Source organism: Pipra filicauda, unplaced genomic scaffold (genome assembly GCF_003945595.2).
Source record: "Pipra filicauda isolate LSUMZ 115617 unplaced genomic scaffold, ASM394559v2 scaffold233_size1220752_pilon, whole genome shotgun sequence".
NCBI lineage: Eukaryota > Metazoa > Chordata > Aves > Passeriformes > Pipridae > Pipra > Pipra filicauda.
In genome coordinates, this window is record NW_024104347.1 from 798336 (window position 1) to 821325 (window position 22990).

The 22990-nt window shown below is 39.3% G+C and overlaps 1 protein-coding gene across 3 annotated transcripts; it reads right to left on the reverse strand.

Moving 5' to 3' along the window:
* Positions 1-3967: 3967 nt before the first annotated feature.
* On the reverse strand, positions 3968-21727 carry MLH1 (mutL homolog 1). 3 transcript variants are annotated; one of them, XM_039381598.1, is made up of 19 exons: positions 21605-21727; positions 20068-20158; positions 19843-19941; positions 18692-18765; positions 17819-17891; positions 16648-16739; positions 15275-15317; positions 14587-14675; positions 12890-13002; positions 12213-12306; positions 11526-11679; positions 10480-10838; positions 9542-9690; positions 8186-8294; positions 7255-7318; positions 6549-6713; positions 5605-5697; positions 5132-5245; positions 3968-4599 (listed from the first exon to the last, which is right to left on the reverse strand). In XM_039381598.1, the coding sequence occupies exons 1-19, from the start codon at positions 21709-21711 to the stop codon at positions 4432-4434; spliced, it is 2250 nt and encodes a 749-aa protein (XP_039237532.1). In that variant the 5' UTR covers positions 21712-21727; the 3' UTR covers positions 3968-4431. The 3 variants fall into 3 exon arrangements, with proteins under 3 accessions (XP_039237532.1, XP_039237533.1, XP_039237535.1); XM_039381599.1 differs by lacking the exons at positions 16648-16739; positions 20068-20158; positions 21605-21727 and having other exon boundaries at positions 19843-19930; XM_039381601.1 differs by lacking the exons at positions 12213-12306; positions 14587-14675; positions 15275-15317; ... (4 more) ...; positions 20068-20158; positions 21605-21727 and having other exon boundaries at positions 12890-12987.
* Positions 21728-22990: the final 1263 nt, after the last annotated feature.

Consider the following 22990-nt stretch of genomic DNA (forward strand, 5'->3'; position numbering starts at 1 on the left):
GTTTACAGGATTTTTCCCTTATTCAGTCTCAGCAAATCAGTAACTAGCAGCAGAGGGTTGTAAGCCACTGCAACTGTCAAACAGCCATGCACTTCATGAAATCGTAGAGAGATATGGATGTTCAGGGCTGTGTGGATGCAGGATTTCTCTTCGCTTTTCAGCTTTGGGTATGAGACATTACAAGTGGACTGGGACATCATTTATTAAAAGTCATGAGCTAGAGTCATAAACATGGTCACTTGGTTAGTTCTGTCTGAGTTGAGGCTACAGCACCAACCAAGTATTCTGGGGGCAGTACTAGGGGAAAAGAAAGGAGGAGATTGAAATGAAAGTGATGCTAGTGAAGTCTGCAAGAGCTACATTTTTATGTAGCAAGAGCTACATAAAAAAGATGTTTTGAAAATACCTTCACAGATATTTTATTTCACTTTAACTACTACTAAGCCTTTACAGCAAAATCATCACCTGCCTTTTTGTTCCAAATAACAGTTCTGTAAATAAGTGTGTGACTAAAAGATTAGGCAGTCTAGCTTCCTTCACATTGAAGATGGATATACATTGAAGGCAGCAAGCTGTTACGTTGGCTTCAGTCTGCTCTTTCTAAAATTCTCTTCTGTGATTACTGAATGAAAAAAAAAAGGCCAGGATGAAGTTTATCACTTACATTGCTTCAGAATATCCAAGTCTGTTTCAGAAGATGCCAGTAAGAATAAACCATTAGAAGCAAAAAAAAAAAAAAAATTCAAACTCTATCTTTTAATAATGCTATGTTATGTTCCTAATGTTCCTAATCAAGTATTAAACTCAGTGAGAAAAATGCATCTGGGATAGGAAGGCAAAAGGTCCATTAAACCTACCAACTTCATCAAGGTCCATGACTTGTGACTTTACTTGAACACCTGCCTCAACCTGCAATATGGAATTCCTCTGGATATCAAAGAAATTCAACCTATTCTCAGTGTCTGTTTCTTCCTGAATTTCAGTACTCGGGGGGAAAAATAGGAAAGAGGAATTGATACAAAAGCATTAACTGCAAAGCAGAACAAGCCATATGCACTAGTGCCAGAATATCCTTGAGGGGGGGGATATTTTGTTACACCAAACATGACTAGTTATATTTGCCAAATGTAAGGTAAAGCTTTTGTAAGCCTTTCCTAAAGGAGCATCCTTTCTTCCTGTAGCATATGGTTTTCAACTTTTCTGTATATTGAGTTAACTGAGATGCCACATTTTCTTACATGGGAAGTTTGCCAAGGAAGTTATTCCCTTTGGTGCATTCAAAGGGAATGACAGTTCTGGTTGCTGCCATGAAAGGCTGCATCTCCTATAAATTTAAAATGCATCAGTTACGGTATAGAAAGGAGTTAAAACAATCTGGAATAATTTTCTACGCTCCTCTCAAATGTACCTATAAAACCTGCAAAGTTGACTCAAAAACTGTTGTTCAATCCTGCCCTTCCCAGGGATGATTCTGCTCTCCTTGAGTACCCCGAAGACATCCTCAGAAGCACTTTCCACCAGCCTTTTCTAAAGAAACCTGCTTGCTTTTGTTTCTAGTGAAAATGAGGTGCTTGTTCATGTGAAAGGCCGTGGTAATGGACTGGTTGCTTGGCATGGCAGTCTTGGCATGGCAGTTAGCAAGCTGACTTACCCTGTACTCCTAACAGCTCTCAAGTGGTCAGCGGTTATCCACGTACCCCAGATATGTATTGATTCCAAGATGTCCTTATGGGACAGTATACCAGCTGCTCAGGGATGGTTCCTCTGGCAGTAGTGTCCTGCAAGCATACCCAGTAGGAAAAAATACAGCAATTGTTACAGTAAAGTCAGGGTGAAGCAGCTGTGTCTCCCAGCTTGGGAAAGTTTTTGTTTCATGGACTCTCCTTTCAGAGTTAGAGAACTGCATTTGAAGAATGATCACTGCTCATTTTGGTGTCACCTAGAGAAGTCACCTGGTAGTAAGGTGAGTTTTGAAATGAAGTAGCACGATTGAACTTTCCTGTTTCAACAACTAGAAGGAAGGAGCTTGAGACGAATGACCTTGTCTCTGAGTTACTGAGATGCAGAGACAGTATGACACTGGCTGTCATGGTAGATTTCTCAAAGTTCTTTGTGATAGAAGTGCTCAGAAGAACAACAAAATAATAGCAGACTCTAGACTTGAACGTGTTGAGCATTTAACTTGGCTAAACTAAGGTATCTCAGGCCTGGAGAAGTGTTTTCATATCATTCTTCTGTATTCCTGGGATTCACAAGTATTTGAACTGATTTGAGCAGCTAAACAAGCAAGTAAGAGAGCAGTTCACCCTGAGGTTTTCTAGTTTTGAAAAGCCGAATCTGAACTGTTGGAAACACAGCAATGTGGCTGTGTGGACTTTGTAACATGTTTTCTTTTTATTGGGCTTGAAAATGAGATTTAAAAAGACATTTGTTTCAAGAAGCAGATTTGAATGAAGAATCTAAAAGAAAAAAAAAAAAACAGCCAGCTGTTGACCAAACTGATTCCATTAGCTGCTTGTCATGTATCCATGATGAGCTTAGTAATGTTTTGATTGATGATTTATTGCTATCTTATATTTTGTAAGAAAGATTTCCTGCCCTTTTTACCCATAGGGAGGCAGTTAATCTGTATTAGGTTGCTTAAAGCTCTGAAATATATAGATTGAAAAAAAAACAAAACCAAACTATTTCAGCTTTATTAAGAGTATTTTTCATTTTGTGCAAGGAACTTGGCACTATGTAATCAGGTTTCTATTAAATACCAAAAGGATGAAAAAAATACCAAAAAGGGGAGAAAATGAACATAACTCAGAATGTACTTATGATTTTTGGGGTTATTAGCTTTGTGAGGGTCAGGAGCCTGCAGAACAGTGTGATCAGGAGCTCGTATTTTCACCTGGCACGACAGTGCACATGCTGCCAGACTTAACATACAATTTAAGCATGTCTGTGGTTATCTATAGACATTTCTCACATGTACACGTCAGAGTCCAGGCTCTTTTGGATGTTCCACAGAGGGAGCTTTTCATGTTTAATCAAATTTACTTATTTGATATATTAAGCCATTATATGTGATTTGGATTTAGGAAAGTGATACAGCAGTATGCTGAAATCACAAAACAAGCACACTGTAGCAAGGGAATCACAATACAAATGTAATTTCCATTAGTAGTTCCTATATTCTCCACCATGACGGTGTCCCCTCATTGCCAGGAAGTAATGTGGGCTGTGGCCAGCTCAAGCCACTGGCTCGCTTCAGATTTCATTTTCTGGGCTGGCTGGCTCAGAAGACATGATTCTCCAGTAGTTATGCCATTGACAGGATTGCCATCAAAGAGAGGGAGCAGAAGGAAGAAGATGCTTTCTGGAACAATGTGGATTTCTGTTATTAAGAACTTCACTCTTTTTAAGCTGGCACATCACAGGCAGGAAATGATCAGCATCTGCACTTGACACCCCTGAAGTTACACAGCCCTTGTGTTAGACTTTACTTGAAGCCAGCAGATGCCCTTCTGAGAGGAATTATCCTTTTGGACTCTCATCAAATGCTCTCCTGTTGCAAACTGCTGCCCTTCAAGAGTATTTCTCAAAGCAAGGCAGGGTTTGGGACCACTGCTATCCAAGAGCATTCATGCTTCTGCTTATACCAGAGCTGCTTTCAAATGGAACAGAAATCTTTACACTGCAAAACTGAAGCTTGCTTTCCTTTTTGGTTTGGATGCTAGATGCCTCTTGGACTTAGAATAATGCTTTCCTTGTTGGGACACAGCCTTGTATGCAGCAGATCTCCCAAGCCCTGTTCATTAAATTTGAGACAATGAATATTATGTTTGCATGCTCATTTACTATCTGCCAGACCATTCCCATTTCTATTTTCTGATTCCTTAATTAAGAGGGAAGGGGTTTGCCTTATATCAGCAAGGGGCCTGAAATACTACGAGACTAACTTCTCTAGTAACAGATGATCTTTAAGTGCTTTGCACGTATATTCTCATTGCCGATACTGCCAGACAACAGTCATAAAACAGGTTAGCTGCCTTTTTCTGTTTCACTTTCAAGAAGCAAACAAAGTTAAAGCACTCACATTTCAACTAAATTAAGCTCCATCTTCTTTCACAATCACTTAACCCACTTAATTTTCTGCAGTAGAAATTGTATTCTGTTAGCAGATTGGTTAATAGGGAAACTCAGAGCATAAGTGGAAATTTTATTTTAGGAACTTGGGCTGGGTTTAGAAAAAGCTAAAATTACTCTTTTTATACTTTGTTCAACAGAAGGAAAATAGACCATTTGCTGTCATGTTAGTAGTTTAGTATGATACTAAATCCTCTCTTTCCTCCATCAAGATTCCAGCTTTATCTTCTACTATGTAAAACTGAACATAAAAGGAATGGTGCCTATCTAAAAAAACAGTCTGTAATAACTACTTGCTCAACATCTTTCAAAAACTTTATACAGGTCAGGCAGGTTAGCAAGCTGCAAAATGTTGCCATCTTCTGCGAAGTGTTCAGGAGGCAAAAGATGAGTCCTAAAAGCTTTGTAAATCACATGTTCCACAGTCCATTTCCATGTTTTTGAACCAGAGTCAGAATCTTCATTCTGAAATACAGGAGAAAAAGGACAAACAATTAAACAATTAAACTGAAGTTCTCTTTTACCAGAGAACATTCTTTAAAAGACTTTATAATGTAAGACTACAGCAACTGTAAAATTCTGCTAGTATTAAAGAAGTTCATTCTATGCAGTTAAGTTAATTTTAAGCTCTGTAAAGTAATTGCAGAATGGGTGAGAGTAATGGAATAATTAAGCAGGTATTTAGACACAGTCATTTTTCATTTATATGCATCCTTATTCTTCTATAGAAATATAGCATAAAAATACATCCCAAACTCAGAGGTCAAGGACTCTTGTAATAATATAAAGTACACTGCAATGCCCAAAGTTAAAAGGTTCTCTCAATACCTATAATACCTCAGAAAATTTAAGCCACATTGTTTCAGAACCTTGCCACACTGCCACTTGATTCACTTCACTGAAAGAGCTGGGATTAGAAGTCTGTAGCTGAAAAAGCAGAAGTTTCCTATAGGTTGTTAGTTGTCTGTTCATAGGACTAGTTACAGTATTCTTGTACCTGAGAGTTTGTTGGATTGGCTTCACCTATTATATACTGCTTTCTGATGGAGTAGAACATGGAAAGTTCTTTACTTAGGCTTTCAAAACACTCCTTTTCTTCGTCCCAGTTTACCTGTTACAAGAAAAAGAAGTCATTTTACAGAATCTGGATAGCAGTCAGAGACTTGATAGAGAGTCTTAATATGGAAAAGTCATAATAATGTATTGGCCATTTTTGTGCTGATAAGGTAAAGAAATAGAACAAAGAAAGTGTAGGAGTGCAGGCTTTTAAATCAAAATACAGGCTCATTCAGTCAGGAGTTATGAATACAGAGGCAAAGCACAACTATTCAGTAACCATAGCAAAAGTGTCTGGAACACATAACAGTACATTTAAGCTGCACCAGAAACTGCAAAGAAAGGGCTGGAGTTGCTTAAATGTGAAGTAAAAAAAAGTAATTGCAAATTAATAAAATCATTGATAGAATATACCTCTGTGGCCAATCGAAGGATAAACATAGGCAGTCCTTCAAGCGGTGGAACATAGTTGTCTATCAGAAGTGGTAACCCAATAAGATTTCCTTCCTGCAAGGCAACATTGCTGCTTCAGTAAAAAAAAAAAATGTTCTTTCTTGCAGTAAATGCATCAAAACTGTCATGTACTGTAAGACTGATTCTTACCAAACTCCCTGAGCCTTAGGAGTAGCTGAAGCTACAAGTTTTTAAAGCCTGATGCCAGGCAGACATTGCAGGAAGAGGGTTACTGGCATTGTTTAACTTCACAAGGCATGGATTTAAGCCACCTGACTCAGGAAAACCTGAATTCAGCCTCTTTCTCCAGCTCTAGCCACTGACTACACAGATCCCACTTCCCAGGACAATATCCAAATGAAGTGCCTGGGCTTGATGAAGCTGTTCACTTCCTTATAAATTAAGGGATGCACACCTTGTTGGTTAAAAGATCTGCATTCTAGTTATGGAAGCAATGACTAAACTGTGGATTGCCCAGACATGTTGCCCAGTCTCCCTCACTGGAGACATTCAAAAACTGTCTGGATGCAATCCTGTGCAATGTGCTCTAGGATGACCCTGTTTGAGCAGAGAGGTTGGACCAGACCATGCACTGGGAATGGGCTCCAACCTTACCCATTCTGTGACTTGGTAACTAGTTAAATATAAACTTTGTGTAGCACCCTTCTTAAAGGCAGCATAAGTCCTGAGCATTTTTAATGAAAGGGGTAAGCCATCTAAATTGTACTGGAGCTAGTCCTTAGTGATACTAAGCATTGCAAACAAACTATTGCAGTTATCTGTTACGAAAATGTAAAATCATGGAATCATTTAGGTTGGAAAAGACCTTTAAAATCAAGTCCAACTGCAAGCCTAACACTGCCAAGTTCACCATTCTTACTGTCTATTACTATAGCAGGAGTCACCTCATCAATTTCAAGAGAAAAATAATCCTTCAACATCTCAATCTTCTGTTTCAGAAACTCCACAATGTACTCAGCAAGCCCTTCTTTTGGGCCATCTTCTTCCGTCCAGCCACTTTCAGGATCCTCTAAAGCAAGCATTGAAAGTTCATATAAAGGAGCTGGCTCCTAAAAATGGAGAAGGCAAAACTTTTGTTAACAAACAGCATGGTCTATTGGAAATCTATAGCTTCTTTCTTCACATAATAACTAATTGCAATATGCCACATCTGCCCTGCAGAACAAACAGTTCTGTTTATCATAACCAGTCTAAAAAGGTTTTAATTTCTTTATGATAGTTCTGTGCAGTCCCCAATCCTGCCAAGTACTGCAATATTTGCAGGATAAATACTGGCAATCAACACTATATTTCTGTAGATTGTGTATTCAAATTAATTATTTGTCCTAATGTAATGAGCAACAGCAAAACTTGGTGAATATCTACAACTGGCACTAATAACAAGCAGCCAGGATGACAATTTAACAGTAGAAGACACAAAAAATTAAGAGTATTCTACATTCTGTTCTTACCGTAAAAGAAACAAAACAACGCTCTTGTAGTGGACAATAACCAACCTGACTATGCAACCAAAACTATGCATTTGTCTGACAGGACAGACTTCTTTAAAAAAAACTTGTTATATAGGATGTAATGTAAAATTATACTTACAGATAACCTTAAGACTCCGAAGTTTGCAAAGTCATAAATAAGTATCTGGTAGAAGAGTTCTTGGCTAAATTGAAGCACAAAAATTAGTTGTATGGACAGGATCACATATCCTCAAGTTACCATAATTAAGAAGGGAAAGTAAGAATCATCCCGGAAACATCAGATGTACATATCCAGTCATATTAATAAATATCTTGCTTTAACTAAAGAGTTTAAAGATTCACATGTACTATCTAGATATTTATAGTTAAATCTATTTCTTGGTTTCTGACATTATCAGCCACACCACTGCAGAAATGTTACATACTGAAGCATCCAACCAATATCAATTTATTCCCTGATAACTTATATTTCAACTTCTTTACTCCTTTGTTGCACTGCAAGAAATGCACAGGAGCTGGGAAACTGATAGACATGTGTATCTCAAGTATATTTTCTGATTTGTTACAAAATTTATGTAGCTGGTCCTGTAAGGCTGCATATGCAAAATTACAAACTTTGTGTTACAATCATGTCCTGCAGATACTCTTAATCCAACTGGATACAATGTTTTACAGGACTTTTCTGAAGCTTCTGCTTGCTCATCTTTATACCATGTGCTGTAGATGATCCTGAGTCAGATCATGATAATGATCATAGATCATGGAGACAGATGATCATAAAGCAAGAAAAAGCCTTTTCCTTCCCACTGTCTATGAGCACACAATACAGTAGCTGGCATTTTAATTACACTGATTCCCTGAAACTTCTCCAACGTGGGCCAGAATTCCTTCCACTGTTCTGAACTGAATGCTTAAATCTTTAGCCTCATGACTTTTAGGATAGCCAACAAGCGAACGGTGTTGTTTTTCCTCTCATTTCCTTCCTTCTTCTAATTAGCTTCGTAATTGGTACTTATTTCAGCTGCCAACAAGTCTAACAGCTTCTTTACCTGAGTTTTGTTGTATTGAGAAGGTACAGTTTTGTCTGATATTGGGCCAGAGCCCACTGTGGACTGACACAGCCAACAAAGGAGTGATCACGTAGCATCTCCTGAAGTTCTGAAACAACGCAGGAGTGTGGAAAAAACAAAAAGGATATAATTTCATAATGATATATAAATTCAGGACTTCATATTTGCAACCCTGCTCTCATTTATTCAGTTGAGTGGTGTCTTTTTAGCATTAAAGTCTCAGATTATTGTTCAGTCACTACTATAACCCTGCTTCTTCTTATAGGCCTGTCCTACCAATTATTCACATGTTTTGAAATATTAATAATTTCCATGCACACTCATACTATTAAAGCATCTATGAGAACAGTTATATAACAGTTAAACTACAAATGCAAATTAAAAAAAAAAATAAAATTAAAATCTCTGTGTTTGAATAGCCTTCCAAAATTAATTTCCAGCCATAGGAGATTAGTGAGGGAGAACTGATAAACTTCAAAGAAAACTGCAGATTTAAACCAGCTTTGCAACACAATCTAGTACTGTCAGATTAAATTCTGAAACTGTGACAGAATAGGTCCATAATTTATTTTTTTTCATAATTTTTTTATTTTTCTCTCACTAAGTAAGTTTTAGTATATATAAATGAGAAGGCTGGGAAAGATATGAGAAGTCAGATTCTATAAAAGAGTTCATTTTAGCCATTCCACAAAGAAAATTCACTGGTTGCCATCCTTGGGAGCAGCTTCGTTACAGAAGCTCAGCATTGCAGTCACAGCATGTACAAAGCACTACACTACCCTCATTCCACCAGAAAAGGTAACATTGTGAGAAGAGATTTCTTTCTTTCTGAAGTCTCATAGGTATTTCTTACACATGTGAAGGCAAGACACAACTTCAGGGAGCTTCACAAGTTTTATTGTGTATTTTGAGACATTTTTGGAAATTTTATGGCTCAGGGACAACTCTTTGATTTCAGCATTTAAGCAGTGACTATCAGATATGGAATTACTGGCTCAGAATTACCAGTCTTCTGCAAAACATTTTCTGAAGCACAAGTAAAGTGTAAGTACATGCTTTTTAAAGTTCGAGACTTTTAGTAATTTATAAAAAAGTTACTTATTACAATAACAATTCTTACCAGAAAAGAGAATAATATTTTATCAGTTTCATCATTTCATGTAAGTGGGACAGATACAAACGAAAATGAAAAGCCAAAGCTTTTGTTAAAAGCTTGCTTGGCAGCACAGTGAACTGACTGAGCCTCCCTTTAAATACCTTTTTCCTCAGCGGTTCAAACAACCATAAGGAGTTGCTGAAATAAAAATAATCTTGGGAAGCAAAAGGCTTGCTTACTTGCATGTCCCTGGTTACTGATTTCCTCCTGGAGAGTCAATACACTAGTCAAATTGATAATTCTTCTTCTAGGGGTGCAGGCAGCAGTCATGTCCTTTGTGGTGTCATCTTCCTCCATTTCTATGTCTGTGTCTTCCCGTGGTCTCTTTCTGCAATACCAAACCAAAAGGAATTAGGTCAATTCTCCTATCACTTAGGCAAAACACAGCAACAGAAGGGATGCTCAGTTCACATGCTGTACATTAACACAAGAAATGTAGACAGTTTCCCAGAGATTCCCAGAGTGACAGACTATTTTATTTTGCTTCCGAGGCATAATCTGTTAGGAAAAGGTAGTTCAGAATTTTAAGAGAATTTATGACACACTAATACCAATCACATCAGACAATTGTTTAAGCACCAAGCAAACTGGCCTCTAAAGGACACATCGAAAAAATGTTGATATTTTTAATGATTTTTTTTTCATGATAATTTCTCTGTAGTACTGGGAAGGGGAAATCAGATTCCATCAGACGACTTTCACCTCTTATAACAGCTCCTGCAGGAGCTGTTTATCTTTAAACAGCTTGAGTTTATCTTTACTAGGTTAATCTCTGCAAAATTCAGTGATGTAGTTTCTCATGTAGTAGGATGAGGGGCCTCCAAAGAGAGACAGACCAGTATGACATCCCTAAACTGATGTCATTATTTATACTGCTTCCTGCCTTTCAGTATGAATGGAAATCCCATTCCAGTTACAAAATTTATCACAAGTTATGTAATTTACAGTTCGCAGATAAGGTTTAATTTCCCAACAACTTGTCACGAAGAGTTATTCTAGGAAATTTTTCCCTTCTGGAAAAGCAGAAGGGAAAAGAGATCAGAAAACCTACAGTTTCAGGGCCATGCTATGAAATAAATAGGTAGCCTTGCACCACCTCAGGAAAGATGAGACTTACCGAGAAGGCACTGTCTCGCGAGACAAGTGCTCACTCTCACTCAGCCCTCCAGGTTTCCCTATGTCCTCCTGAACATCAGCCATTTCAACCAGATCACTGACTTCTTCCATTTCAGCATCCTGTGGTCTGCTTGAACCCTCCGGAGGTCCTGCATCAACCTCTGTTGTCACTTCAGTGGGGCCTGTATTTGGGGGGTTGTTCACTGGCTGAAGAAAAGCATCCAATTTCTGCTCTCGGGAATCAGTGCGGACCATCTGATGTGCGTAAACTTTATCACTGGTTCCTTTGGTAACCACAGAAGAGTTGGCTGCTGATTTTACAACCTCACTGGAAGAAGAGTCAGCCCCTGGAAGCAGTGTCTTCATTCAGACAGATACGAGGAAGCAAAGAGATTGAACAGCAAGAAAAAAAAGAAAACAAAACCAGAGAGATCAGCCACACTTCTCACAGTATCTTACTGCTCAGAGGCAAGTTTGAAACCCCCAAAACACAGTGTCAAGTGCTTAAACAGGCCACCAGCTTTGCATCTGCTATCCATATAGAGTGAATGTCATCATCTTAGCAGTTAAAATCATTAGTTAACATTCTTTTGTCTCAAAGGAAAAAAAATTATTGTAATTCTTATGCTATGCTCTACATTAAGAGAGATTAGAAAATCTTCCTGATTTTTTTCTGGTCAGATTAAAAGTGTTGTCAAATACACAGAACAGTTTCCTCAGCCACATCTTCACATAAACCAGGGCAGAATAAAAAAACAATTTATCACATGTGAAGGCCAACATACTTGCAAAATCAAGAAGACTGGTCAGGTACTTGACATAAAAGTATTTAAAATGTTTTCATAGTTTTTTTCTCTCTTTTGCTTCATTGTTAACATTGGTACACTAAAGCAATTTCATCCCTGAAATAGAGAGCAAAGATCTCAGGGTACCAGTAGAACACTGATGATTACCAATCCCTGCATAGACTGTACTATTGAACAGAGTAAATGTATCCCTGATGGTTAAAATAGTGCAGAGCTGCAGTCACTTCACATATGTTCTCACCTGAGTGAAGTACATCCTTGAAGAATTAGAGCCCAATAACTTGCTCTCTACGTGCTGTTGCACACGCTCTAGAATACTGTCTTCATGAAGAAAATGGACTTCATGTTTTGTAGGGTGCACGTTCACATCTACATTTTGGGGAGCTATTTCCAGACTGAAAAACATTTTAAAAGAAGTTAACATAAAATATCCCATGGATGGCAGAGAGAGCACAAATTGGTTCAGTACAAAATTTCTCCAGCTTAGGGGCATTACTCTGTGCAAAGAAGTCAAAAAGATTCTGAACCCTGCTAAAGTTACGTTACAGTCAGATTTGTTTAGTACATTAAAAAATAATTAATCTGAAGGACTCTACTCCAAACTCACCAAAATCAGCTTAAACCAATAAGCTTAAACCAATTTCTCTATTTTATAACTACAAAAACCTGTTTTTAGAAATATCTTTTACTTGCAGTGTCTCACGAATTAATATGAAAGGACTTCAGCTGAAGTTACAGACATTCACTACTTCTAAAAATAAATCTTCTTAAGATTTAATGTGATTTAATTATCTCCTGTCTGGTGATTAATTACCTCAGTGCAGCGCTTAACATTATTATCAGGAACAGAAGTGTTTTTCTAAACCTGCTCAGCCTAGCTATATCCTACAAGATAGTATTAACAGGCTACTTCTTCCTATTACTTTACCTTAAGTATAGGAATGGATGGGTACTTTTTGGCAAATAAGCAGCGTACACAGTTTCTATGGCTTTCCGCAAAGCGGCTGACTCTACCAACCGATCTGAAACACAGAACAAAAGGCTATTTCCAAAGAGCCCGGCTGAAATACACTGCAAAGCGCCCAACCACTCCTTCAGACCAACACCTTCATGCTTGGTATCTTCAAAGGGTATCTGTTATACCCATTTTTCCCCCAAGGCCTATTTATTCTTCATATGAAACCAGGAATAGACAGTATTGTCTTAGTGTGTTTTATAAGATTTTTTTCCACAAATACCAAAATGACCAAACTACCATTTTATTATTTCAATACAGTCAAGGTTTCTTGCATCTCAGGTCATTGTTCTTACAGAATGAAGAGATCACTCTGTGTAAGTTAGCAGGAGACAATCATTACCTTGATACTCCAAAGCTTAAGTTTCTTTAGGCCCAGTTTTAGCTGCTTTCATTATTTAGAGTGCAAAGCATGATGCACATTACAAAACTAAAAACATTTTAAGATCTACAAGTAACTGAAATACTTATTCTTCAAAATGTGTTTAAGAAGGCTTATACATTTTGTAGGTCTTCAGAAAGTTTTGTCCTTATGATTATGTAAGCAACATACGACTGTACAAAATGCTGCCTTTTTTTTTCAAACTTACGGTTTATGAAGAGTAAAAATATACATTTCTTCACAGAGTAGTTTGCATTCGTGATGTAACCTTTCATTTTAAAGGCCAGATTTGCATCTTCACAGCCCACTTCTATCAGTTCCCTATTCAGTTTGACAGAAACAAACAAAAAATTAATTCTTCTGTTGATGCAAATTTCTAACAGTACTCACAAGTAGCGATATACTGACCTATATTCTATTTATATCACAGTAATGAAAACATTAAAATTATTTGAGAATTCAAACATTCATTGCTAGGCCACAACAATTATTTAACCTGAACTGCATTGTTTCTTCTTCCTAAGTAAATGTAAACTAGTAATGTTGTATGATTAGAGTCTGTAAAACTACTCCCATTATCTTTTTAATACCATATCACAGTATTCATAATATTATAATTTATTGATAATTCTAATATGCATTTCTTTGTGTAAGTCACTGACAGTGACAAGGACACTTCAAAATTGTCAGCAGCCAGGGAAGAACACGTTTTTTTCTTGGACCTCTCCGTCTGCTTTTGTAATCTAACATTTCTTGATGAGCTGTTAAGAAGTCATTAAAATGTGAAAACTTTTCTCTTTCTCATGCACACAGATTCTAACATTAACTATTTTCATAACAGTTTTAATAATTTTCATGATTCATTAGTTAAGGAAATCCACTTTGGTAGTTTGTGAGCACCTCTCTAACAAGGCATTATGCCAACTTCTAAATTTAACATAGAAAAAACTTAAGGGTTACCTATTTTCAATTCAACCTCAATATATACCGAGCACCATTTTTATAATTGATTTTTATCAATGTGTTCATTTTTAAGTCAAAATAACATCATTTTCAACTGGGTAAAATAAAAGTTTTGCTTGAAAACAAATGACCAAAGCATTTAAGTTGACATGGACTGTACTGAACTGTATAAAGGAAAAATTGTATCAAAAGAGCATCCGTAGTAGATAAAAACAAATGCATAACAAAGAAATAAAAACAACACCACGAACTTTAATACTAACCAGCCTCTCTATTTGCTGTGTTTCCTAAAGGTGCTTCCATTAAAAGTTACATTCATTATATCTGTGTGACTTTGGTAACAGAATCAAAGTGACACCCAAGTATTTGTGGGACAAATCCGTTCAATGAACTCTTCACAGCTGAATGTGAAAGAGAGATTTTTTTCCTAAAGTGGCAGATATGTCTTCAGAAGATGATTGGTTTTATTTGGTTTTAACTTTTCTGTCTGATTTACACAGCCTTAGCTAATGTAGCTTTTCTCAAAATAAGAAACCACAAGATTTTAGAAAAACTACGGTGAGTAGCTTTAAAATTTATCAGATAGCAGACTGGTAAGAAGCAATAAGATTTTCAAGGCATAGGAAGAGCCTAGGAACTTGTAGAGAAAATAGGTTCAGCTTGCTGTTTTTGCATGAGCATGCAGAAAGTTACAAGCAGATGGTTCCCTTTTTGTGCATTAAAGGAACAACTTTGTGACTTCCCTCTTCCCTTCAGTACAGAAATAAAAGCTACCTGTTCTTCCAGAGAAGGGAGAGCTCTCTTATTGCAGCACTCTCTCTTCTCTGCAATTCACCTTGCAGGAAACAAGGAAAGTTAGCACAACCCATGGTCTTTAAAAGAGAAAGGGAGGGTGATTCACTAGAAAACTTTATGTCAAAAGTAAACTTGACATCAACATACCTGCTAACAGCATTTCCAAAGATGGACCTAATGTTGTCCACTGTTGAGGCGTTGGATAGGGTTCTAACATCCGACACGGTATCACCTTGCTAAAGAGAACAAAAATGAGTATCAATCAATTCACATTTCTGGCTGAAGTTTTAGAAATACTTTAAACAATAGCATTTCTAAAACAAAGGCATGGAACATAACATCATAATAATGCTTTTGTATTCTTATTTACTTATTTATGCTTAAAAAGGCAATAGATGGTAAATGGCACGGGTTTACAAGATTTGCTAGAGCACGTCAGACCCATTCAGGCTAGTAACTCCATCTTGCAAAATGAGGAACACACGCAGTTCAGTAAATAATTATCAACAATGCCAATGAACAAAGGCAATCTACCCCATCCTTTCATACAGTAATTTGTAATCAGACTCTCAAGCTGAAACAGCTCATAAAGCTAAACCAAAACGTAACATTGACCACATAGAAAATTTCAAACTCCTGACAAACTTTTCTTGTTTACTTCTAACTGATGTGCTTTCTATCCAAACTGCACCAATGTACAGTTCAACATTTTAGTACATGGGAAGGCTCTGTGTGCTATTCCTGTTGCAAAAGATGCAGTGCAAATTTTCAGATATACGTATTATGTATATATACACAGACACACAGTCAAGTTATAAAGACTTTATCTACACACCTTTTTAACTGAAAAGCTGATGCCTGAGTTATGGATGGCATACCTGAAAAACAGGTAAACATAAGTCTGCAGTATGTGAAAGAAAAGATTATTTGCCCTGCTTGCTGAAAAGCAGCTAGTAATGGGCACAAGCAATTTCACTTCCTGTTAGACAGTGATGCTATTTGAGCCAAACTGAGCTTTTGTAGACTGAACTACTATAAAAATTAACTGTCTCCTATTTATAACTCACCTGTAACCATATGAAATTCAAGGATCAGATTAACTTATTTCTCAAAATAAAGGATCAACTTCTATAGACCTGGTTAGTTCAGTTTCACTTCATAGGTTTAACTAAATAAAACCAGCAAAATGTCCTCAATATAACAGACTCAAGTCTCAACTACTATGGAGAAGGATCTGAATAATGGCTAGCTTGCCCTCCCAACTTCCCCTACCCAGATGGTTCAGCTACCTGTGATCCCAGGGCTGAGTTCTGGTACACTACAGCTGCATAACCTTGGCTCAAACTTTTAGGGAAGTTACTGCGTTGTGAGAAAAAAACACACCACAGAACCTTGCAAGATGAGAAAGGTAAAAATGCAGACAGGGAACAGACTGCTGTGACTGGGAATTCAAAAATTCAAGAGAAAAAAAAAAACAAAATTAAATAACAGAAAAATCCTAATGAGAAAAACAAAATATCAATGAGCTGGAAGCCTGTACCTCAGCAAGACTTTAGATCATGCTGTTCCACAGAGCAGCAGGACCTGATTCTCCACCTCCTGACTGGTCTACCTGACCAGTAAAGACTCTTAAACAGCTCATTCGGGAAACAGGCTAACTCCTGGTGTACAGTCTTGCTACTCTTTGCTACCTTTTGCATTTTCTGAAACTGTGAAGCAGTTCTTTTGTTCAGACTGTGTAGATACTGCTTGCAAAGCCTCTGCACATGGCAAAAAATGCAACCAAGGGGCCCAGGAAGGGAACATCCAGTAGCTAAAGTGATATTACTCTTTTTTGTGGATGTGAAATTGCCATTCAGCTATTTTGAATTTCACCAAATCTCAATGCTCCTGTGCAGTTTTTACATGGATTCTATTTAGCCCAAATGCATTTAGAGTTCAAGTCTATCACCATTTCTTTGCTAGAATTCTTACAAATAATTAATAGTCACGGATAGAATACACTGTTTCTCCTCTGAATTTTTCATATCAAATTGGATGGACTGTTATCTGACACTGCACACTAACAAATAGTTAAAAAAAAAAAGCCTAACAACAAAACCAACAACAACAAAAATTACACCAAACGCACACCTGCCAGTCCCTCTGAGAAACCCCATACTTCTGCCATAGGAGTATACCAAATTGGAGCTTCCTATTTTAGTTTACCTGCTAACAACTTCTAGTATTTTTGCATATTCTTCATTTGGATTTTTTAAAGCTTTTCTCCTTGTATTTACATTGTAAAAGAGATCTTCAACCTACAGAGGGAAAGATCACAATTACAAATAATTTTAAAAATCCTCTCTTATTATATAGTTAATCTAAATCCATTTTATTATTTTTTTATATATAAATTTTATGAGAATAGTTTATGAAGGATCAACATTCAATTTATTCCTTACCTTCTAGATTCACCTAACAAAATGCAAATCAAGAGAAACACGTTTTCAAGTATTTTGGTATATCAGTATTTTCACCAATAACAACTCTACAGCTCCCTTTTCAGTGAAAGTTATATACCTTCTACCAAAGATGACAATGGATTCCCTGATTACACCGTGTTTTAATGAAATGCTAAAACAGTTGCTGCACTCAAGGCTGTTAATGTAATTAGAACAGCAACTTAAACTGTACATTTTCACTATTTATTTAAACAACATGCAAATTATTTTTCTGCTATACTGAGAAAGGCAGAAATTTAAAGTCTAACTTCTTTTTCAGACACATTATCCTAAACATTGACACGTGAAGCTTGCTGGGTGTACGCTCCCACAGCAGAGACACATCTGCAGACTCCTAGGCCAGACTTCCCCTTCCCACCGCACGCTGTGCAAAATGGATACTCCTTCCCAATCTGATCTCCTTATTCTTCATAATCCTAATGCCAATCCTAATCCCAACTCACATTCAAGTCTTGCTATGATATATGAAAGATATGACTGGAAAACAAAGCTATGACTGGAAAACAGTGGTTTTGCAGTTTCCTGTGCCAGCCCTCATCTTCTCACTGTGGCTCATACAGTGTAGACCACTCTCCATATTCCCAGCTTTTTGTAAACCCTAACTATTCATTGAGGTTTTCAGCAGTCCAGACAGACTATGAAATATTTCTGATAGTAAATGACTATGTTGTCCTCAGAAGGAAGATGGAAAAAAAAAAGAGGATCTTCCGAAATTTACCTTGCTGCCTTTGGTGAAGAAAACAAGACCAAAACCCCAACAAAACCAAACAACATATTTTACAAGGTGATACTGTCACTATCTTACAACAAAATTGGTGCAAGCCCAACCACCAGGGAACAGAAAAGAGACAAGAGAAAACGGGCACAAAGCCTACTGTGATCTGAGTTCCTTGGTTTCCAGCGCAGGGTTTCGGAGGGGCTTTAATTTTTCCATCACTGTAAGTAGCTCTAGGCAGAAAATAAAAAGTTGTCAAACATCTAGATTTAGAGGAGGGCAGACACAGACAGATGATGACAATGGAGTAAGACAAAAGAAATCCCATTATCATCACACTCCTCCCAGCAAAGAATTTGGGCCATTGAGAATCAATCCCTCCCCCCACGTTTCTGCTAGAGGAAAACTGTTTTCATTGATTTTAAGAGCCAGAGGGGCAGTGGGGGAGTGGGAATAATAGAAGTGGAAAAGGGGCAGATAATGACATATGCGTATTTAAATTGTATTACTGAGACTTTTCCTGTAAAGGCAGGACTATTGCATTCTATCTTTCTTCAGAAAATGAGACACAGCCTAATAACAATTCTTCCACTAGACTTTACACTTCCGTTATAGTAACAAGAAATTCTTGACTTTACTGTAAGATCAGTTCCATTCTGACTGTAACAGGACTTGGAGCATAGGAGATTTCTGACCTATGTAGGTCTTTCAGCAAGTTATACAGAGGCATAGTTTCATACAAATTGTGAAATTTTATCCTGAAATGGAGGTAAAGACAAGTGTTTATCCTACATTAGCTGCTGAAGTAGAATCCCCTTTAAGATTCCCTGACCCCCAACCCCAACTTTTAAAATACATTGTTTAGCTAAAGCTTACCTTTACAATTCGGAAAAATCACTCAAACCATGTTTTCTCACATTCCTTTTTTGTAACTACCCTTACTCTACCCTCCTCCTTAATAAGAGTACTGAAAAGAGATACATCTGTTTGTTATTCCATGCAGCAGAAGTCACATGGATCATAGGCAGCATACCTGAATGCACACTTAGCATCAGCTGTTTTAGTTGTTACTGTAACATGGGCAACATGACTGATGCTCGCCAATGCCTAGGAAAGGAGAAAGCATCTTTGTAAACCTTGCTCTGGAGAACACTGAGGTGTGTACACACTTTAAGCAGGGTGGCTACATTTTGATATGCCACTTGCAAGTAATTAATAAAAAACCTTAAAAGAAAATTGCAGGTCAGTAAAGCTTTAACAAACTTTAATACCTGTAATGCTGACTTTTATCTGGGGACCTTCTTCTGGCCTTTCTAACATTTCGTTACCTCTTAAAGTGCAAGTGGTTAACCATGTAACATAACTTAAAGAAATTTGCAAATTTATTACAGTTGGGCACTTTTCTTTCTTCCATATTAACAAAAAACAGCTGGAAGGTTTTAGCTCTTATTTCTTCATCTTGACCCAAGTTCTTATCTTGACTATAGGTAATACTACAGAGTTAGGTAACAATGGTTTTCCTGGAAAACTCAATGGACAAGTCTGCACAGATGCAACCAGCCTCAGGACCAGATTCCACTGGCTGTGGAAATTATTATGTTGCAAGTGTGTGAGGAGAGGACTTATGCAGCCTACCCTCTGGAGCATGCAAGGATCTATGTATCTGAGCCCAGGTATATATCTTGTTGTTCACCTGGCACGGAAAGCTAAACTCATCCATGACTGTTCTTCCAGAGAAGCTTAGATACAGCCTATGAGAATATGAAGAACTCATATATCTGCGAGTATATCTGATAATAACTTTATTTAATAGCAAAAGCAAAGGAAGACGAATGTACATTTCAAACATCTAATTTTAAGTGTGGTTTTAGAACAAATGTCTGACATCAAAGAGTCACCTTTCACTCAGATTTTTCATTGCCTTTTACCTGCAGCATTTGAGAAAAGAAGCCTTGTTTTACTTCAAAAAAAAAAATCTTACCCCAGAAAGCAAGAAGAATATATACCTCTCCCTAGGCATCCATCCAATATTGAAAGACACAAAAATGTATTTTGAACTATATTCACATGGCAGACTCTTGGAAAACAGAAGCTTCTGTTAAGAGTACTGGGAATGAGACAGTACACCCCACTACAGCAGGATAGCAACAATGAACAGTTTCAAAACCTTGATGAAGAGCTCACCTCGCCCCTAAAACCATATGTAGAAATACTAGCCAAATCTTCAAATTTTTGCAGTTTACTAGTAGTAAATCTCTCACATACAATGTTCAGATCTTCTTTCTACGGGAAAGAGACAAGCAATAGTCACTTTGCAAGTTTTTCAGGATCAAAAACATTTATAACTTGAAATAATTTTTAAAGGTCATATTAAACACCAGCATACAGCTGTCAAGTTTATTTACTTACTCTGATACCACAGCCGTTATCTTGGACCTGGATGAGCTTCAAACCACCTTCTTTAACTATTACCTGGATACTTGTAGATTTAGCATCCAAACTGCAGAAACCAAGAAAGCATTCTAAAGAATAAAGGACTACACGATGATTTAAAATTTATTTTTTCTCATACAAATGACAATTTGTTTCTAGCCATCACTCATACTGGAATTCATTCTGTTACGTGTGAATCTTTACTGTCTCCTTCCTTTTTAACTACAGCGATACATAATTCTAAATCACCATCCACAATACTTATGAAGAACTTTCAGAAATTAAAAAACTAAGGAGGTACCTAGGCCAATACATAGATCTTCTCTCCCCACTACTGAAACCTACTGCAGAATCTGCTGCTTGTTTTCACACAGCTGATACAGCTCACTACACCAGACAGAGTTCTGTTTAATATTTTTACATATGATCTGGACAAGGGGATTGAGTGTACCCTTAGTCAGTTTGCAGATGACACCAAGTTGGGTGGGAGTGTTGATCTTCTGGAGGGCAGGAAGCCTCTACAGAGGGATCCGGATCAATGGGCCAAGGCCAATCCTATGAGGTTCAATAAGGCCAAGTGCTGGATTCTGCACTTGGGTCACAGCAAGCCCAGACAGCGCTACAGGTCAAGGGAAGAGTGGCTGGAGGCCTTTTGGAAAAGGACCTGGGAGTGCTGGTCAACAGCCAGCTGAACAGAGCCAGCAGTGTGCCCAGGTGACCAAGAAGACCAATGTCATCCTGGCTTGTATCAGGAATAGTGTGGCTAGCAGGACCAGGGGAGTGATTGTCCCTCTCTATCTGGCACTGGTGAGGCCGCACCTCAAGTACTGTGTCCATTCTGGGCCCTTCAATATAAGGACATTAAGGTGCTGGAGCAAGTCCAGAGAAGGACAACAGAGCTGGTGAAGAGTCTGGAGCACAAGTGTGATGAGGAGCAGCTGAGGAACTGGAGTTGTTTAGCCTGGAGAAACAGAGGCTCAAGGCAGATCTTATCACTCTCTACCTGAAGGGAGGTTATGACAAGTTGGGGGTTGGTCTCTCCTCCCAAGGAACAAGCAATAGGACAAGAGGAAAGGGCCTCAAGTTGGGCCAGGAGAGGTTTAGATTGGATATTAGGATAAATGTCTTCAAGGAAAGGGATGCCAAGCATTGGAACAGGCAGCCCAGGGAAGGGGTGGAGTCACCACCCCTGGAGGTATTCAAACGACGTGTAGACGTGCTGCTTAGGGACACGGTTTAGTGGTGGACTTGGCAGTGTTAGGTTAATGGTTTGACTCAGTGATCTTAGTGGTCTTTTCCGCCCTAAATGATCCTATGAATTACTAACTTGGCACTGAAAGCAAACGATTCATAAGTTTCTCAAACAAAGAACAAAGCACACCGAACACAAACGCGCACACTGCCCCGCCGTGCGCTCAGTACGGGCACACAGGACTGCCCTCCTCAGCACCCGAGCCCTCGCTACACGCCGCGACGCACGGCCGGCCCGCGCCGGGGGCACGCCCCGCGTTACCAGTTCTCGATCATCTCCTTGATGGCGTTGGCCGGCCTCTGGATGACCTCGCCGGCCGCGATGCGGTTCACCACGGCCTCATCCAGCCGCCGGATCACGCCGGCCATGAGTGCGGGGACACACGCGCGGCCCCAGCCGCCGCCGCGCGGGGAGCGGCGCGGGGACGCGCCGGGGGCGGGGTGCCGCGGGGGCGCGCAGCGCGGGAGGGAGCGCGCCCCCTGCCGGCGGGAGGGCGCGCGGCGTGCGGGTCCTGCTGCGGGGGCGCTGCCGCGTCTGGAGCCCGGGAAGGGGTGGCCGGGACCCCGCTGTGTGTGGCCACGGCCCCTAGGGGCGATGTATGTCGGACCTGCGGGCCCTGGTGGACAACAAGCTGCCCGTGAGCCAGCAGCGTGCCCATGTGGCCAAGAAGGCCAATGGTGTCCTGGGGTGCATTAGGAGGAGCATTGCCAGCAGGGCGAGGAAGGTGATCCTGCCCCTCAGCCCTGGTGAGGCCACATCTGGAGTGCTGTGTCCAGTTCTGGGCTCCTCAGTACGAGAGAGACATGGAGCTCCTGGAGAGGGTACAGTGGAGTGCAACAAGGATGACTGGGAGAGTGGAGCATCTTCTTATGAGGAAAAGCTGAGGAAGCTGGGCCTGTTCAGCTGTGGGAAGAGATGACTGATTAAAGTGTATAAGTATCTATAGGATGGGTGCCAAGGAGATGGAGCCTAGCTCTTCTCGGTGGTGCCAAGAACAAGATGAGAGGCAACGGGCAGAAACTGATACCCAGGAAGTTCCACCTAAATACAAGGAAGAATTGCTTTACTGTGCGGGTAACTGAGCACTGGTACAGGTTGCCCAGAGTGGTTGTGGAGTCTCCCTTTCTGGAGATATTCAGGAGTCCTCTGGATGAAATCCTGTGCAATGTGCTTTAGGATGGCCCTACTTGAGCCGGGAGGTCAGACAAGCCGACCCACTGTGATCCCTTCCAACCTTACCCCTCCTGTGATTCTGTGAACTGCTGTGAGCACTGTGGCTGTTGTGTCCGTCGAGGCTGAACTCTGTGCCTATAGACAGCAGGACATACTGCACTGGGTGTCTGACTCCTGTATGTGTGCCAGGATTCTTTCCAGGGTGTCCTGTATGCACTGTGATATATGTCTTTGGAATCACAGTACACAGTTACTCTGAACCATGGGTCATCTACCGCCACCACCTGCGTCTCCTAGAACGCTTCCATCAACGCTGCCTCCGAACAATCCTAAACATCCACTGGTCAGATTATGTGACCGATACATCTGTTCTAGAACAAGCAGCAGTCACAAGTATAGAAGCCATGTTGATGAGAACACAGCTGTGATGGGCAGGGCACGTCTCCAGGATGAAGGACCACCGCCTCCCTAAGA

What these genes read in the sequence shown, in the direction of transcription:
- MLH1 (XM_039381598.1), bottom strand. Translation starts at nt 21,711, where the DNA reads ATGGCCGGCGTGATCCGGCGGCTGGATGAGGCCGTGGTGAACCGCATC. An exon ending in TCAGCTTTTCAGTTAAAAAG is followed by an intron (nt 14,676 to 15,274) that starts GTGTGTAGATAA and finishes TGTTCTCTTTAG; the next exon opens with CAAGGTGATACCGTGTCGGA. An exon ending in TTTCTCTTGAAATTGATGAG is followed by an intron (nt 5,698 to 6,548) that starts GTGACTCCTGCT and finishes GTTGCCTTGCAG; the next exon opens with GAAGGAAATCTTATTGGGTT.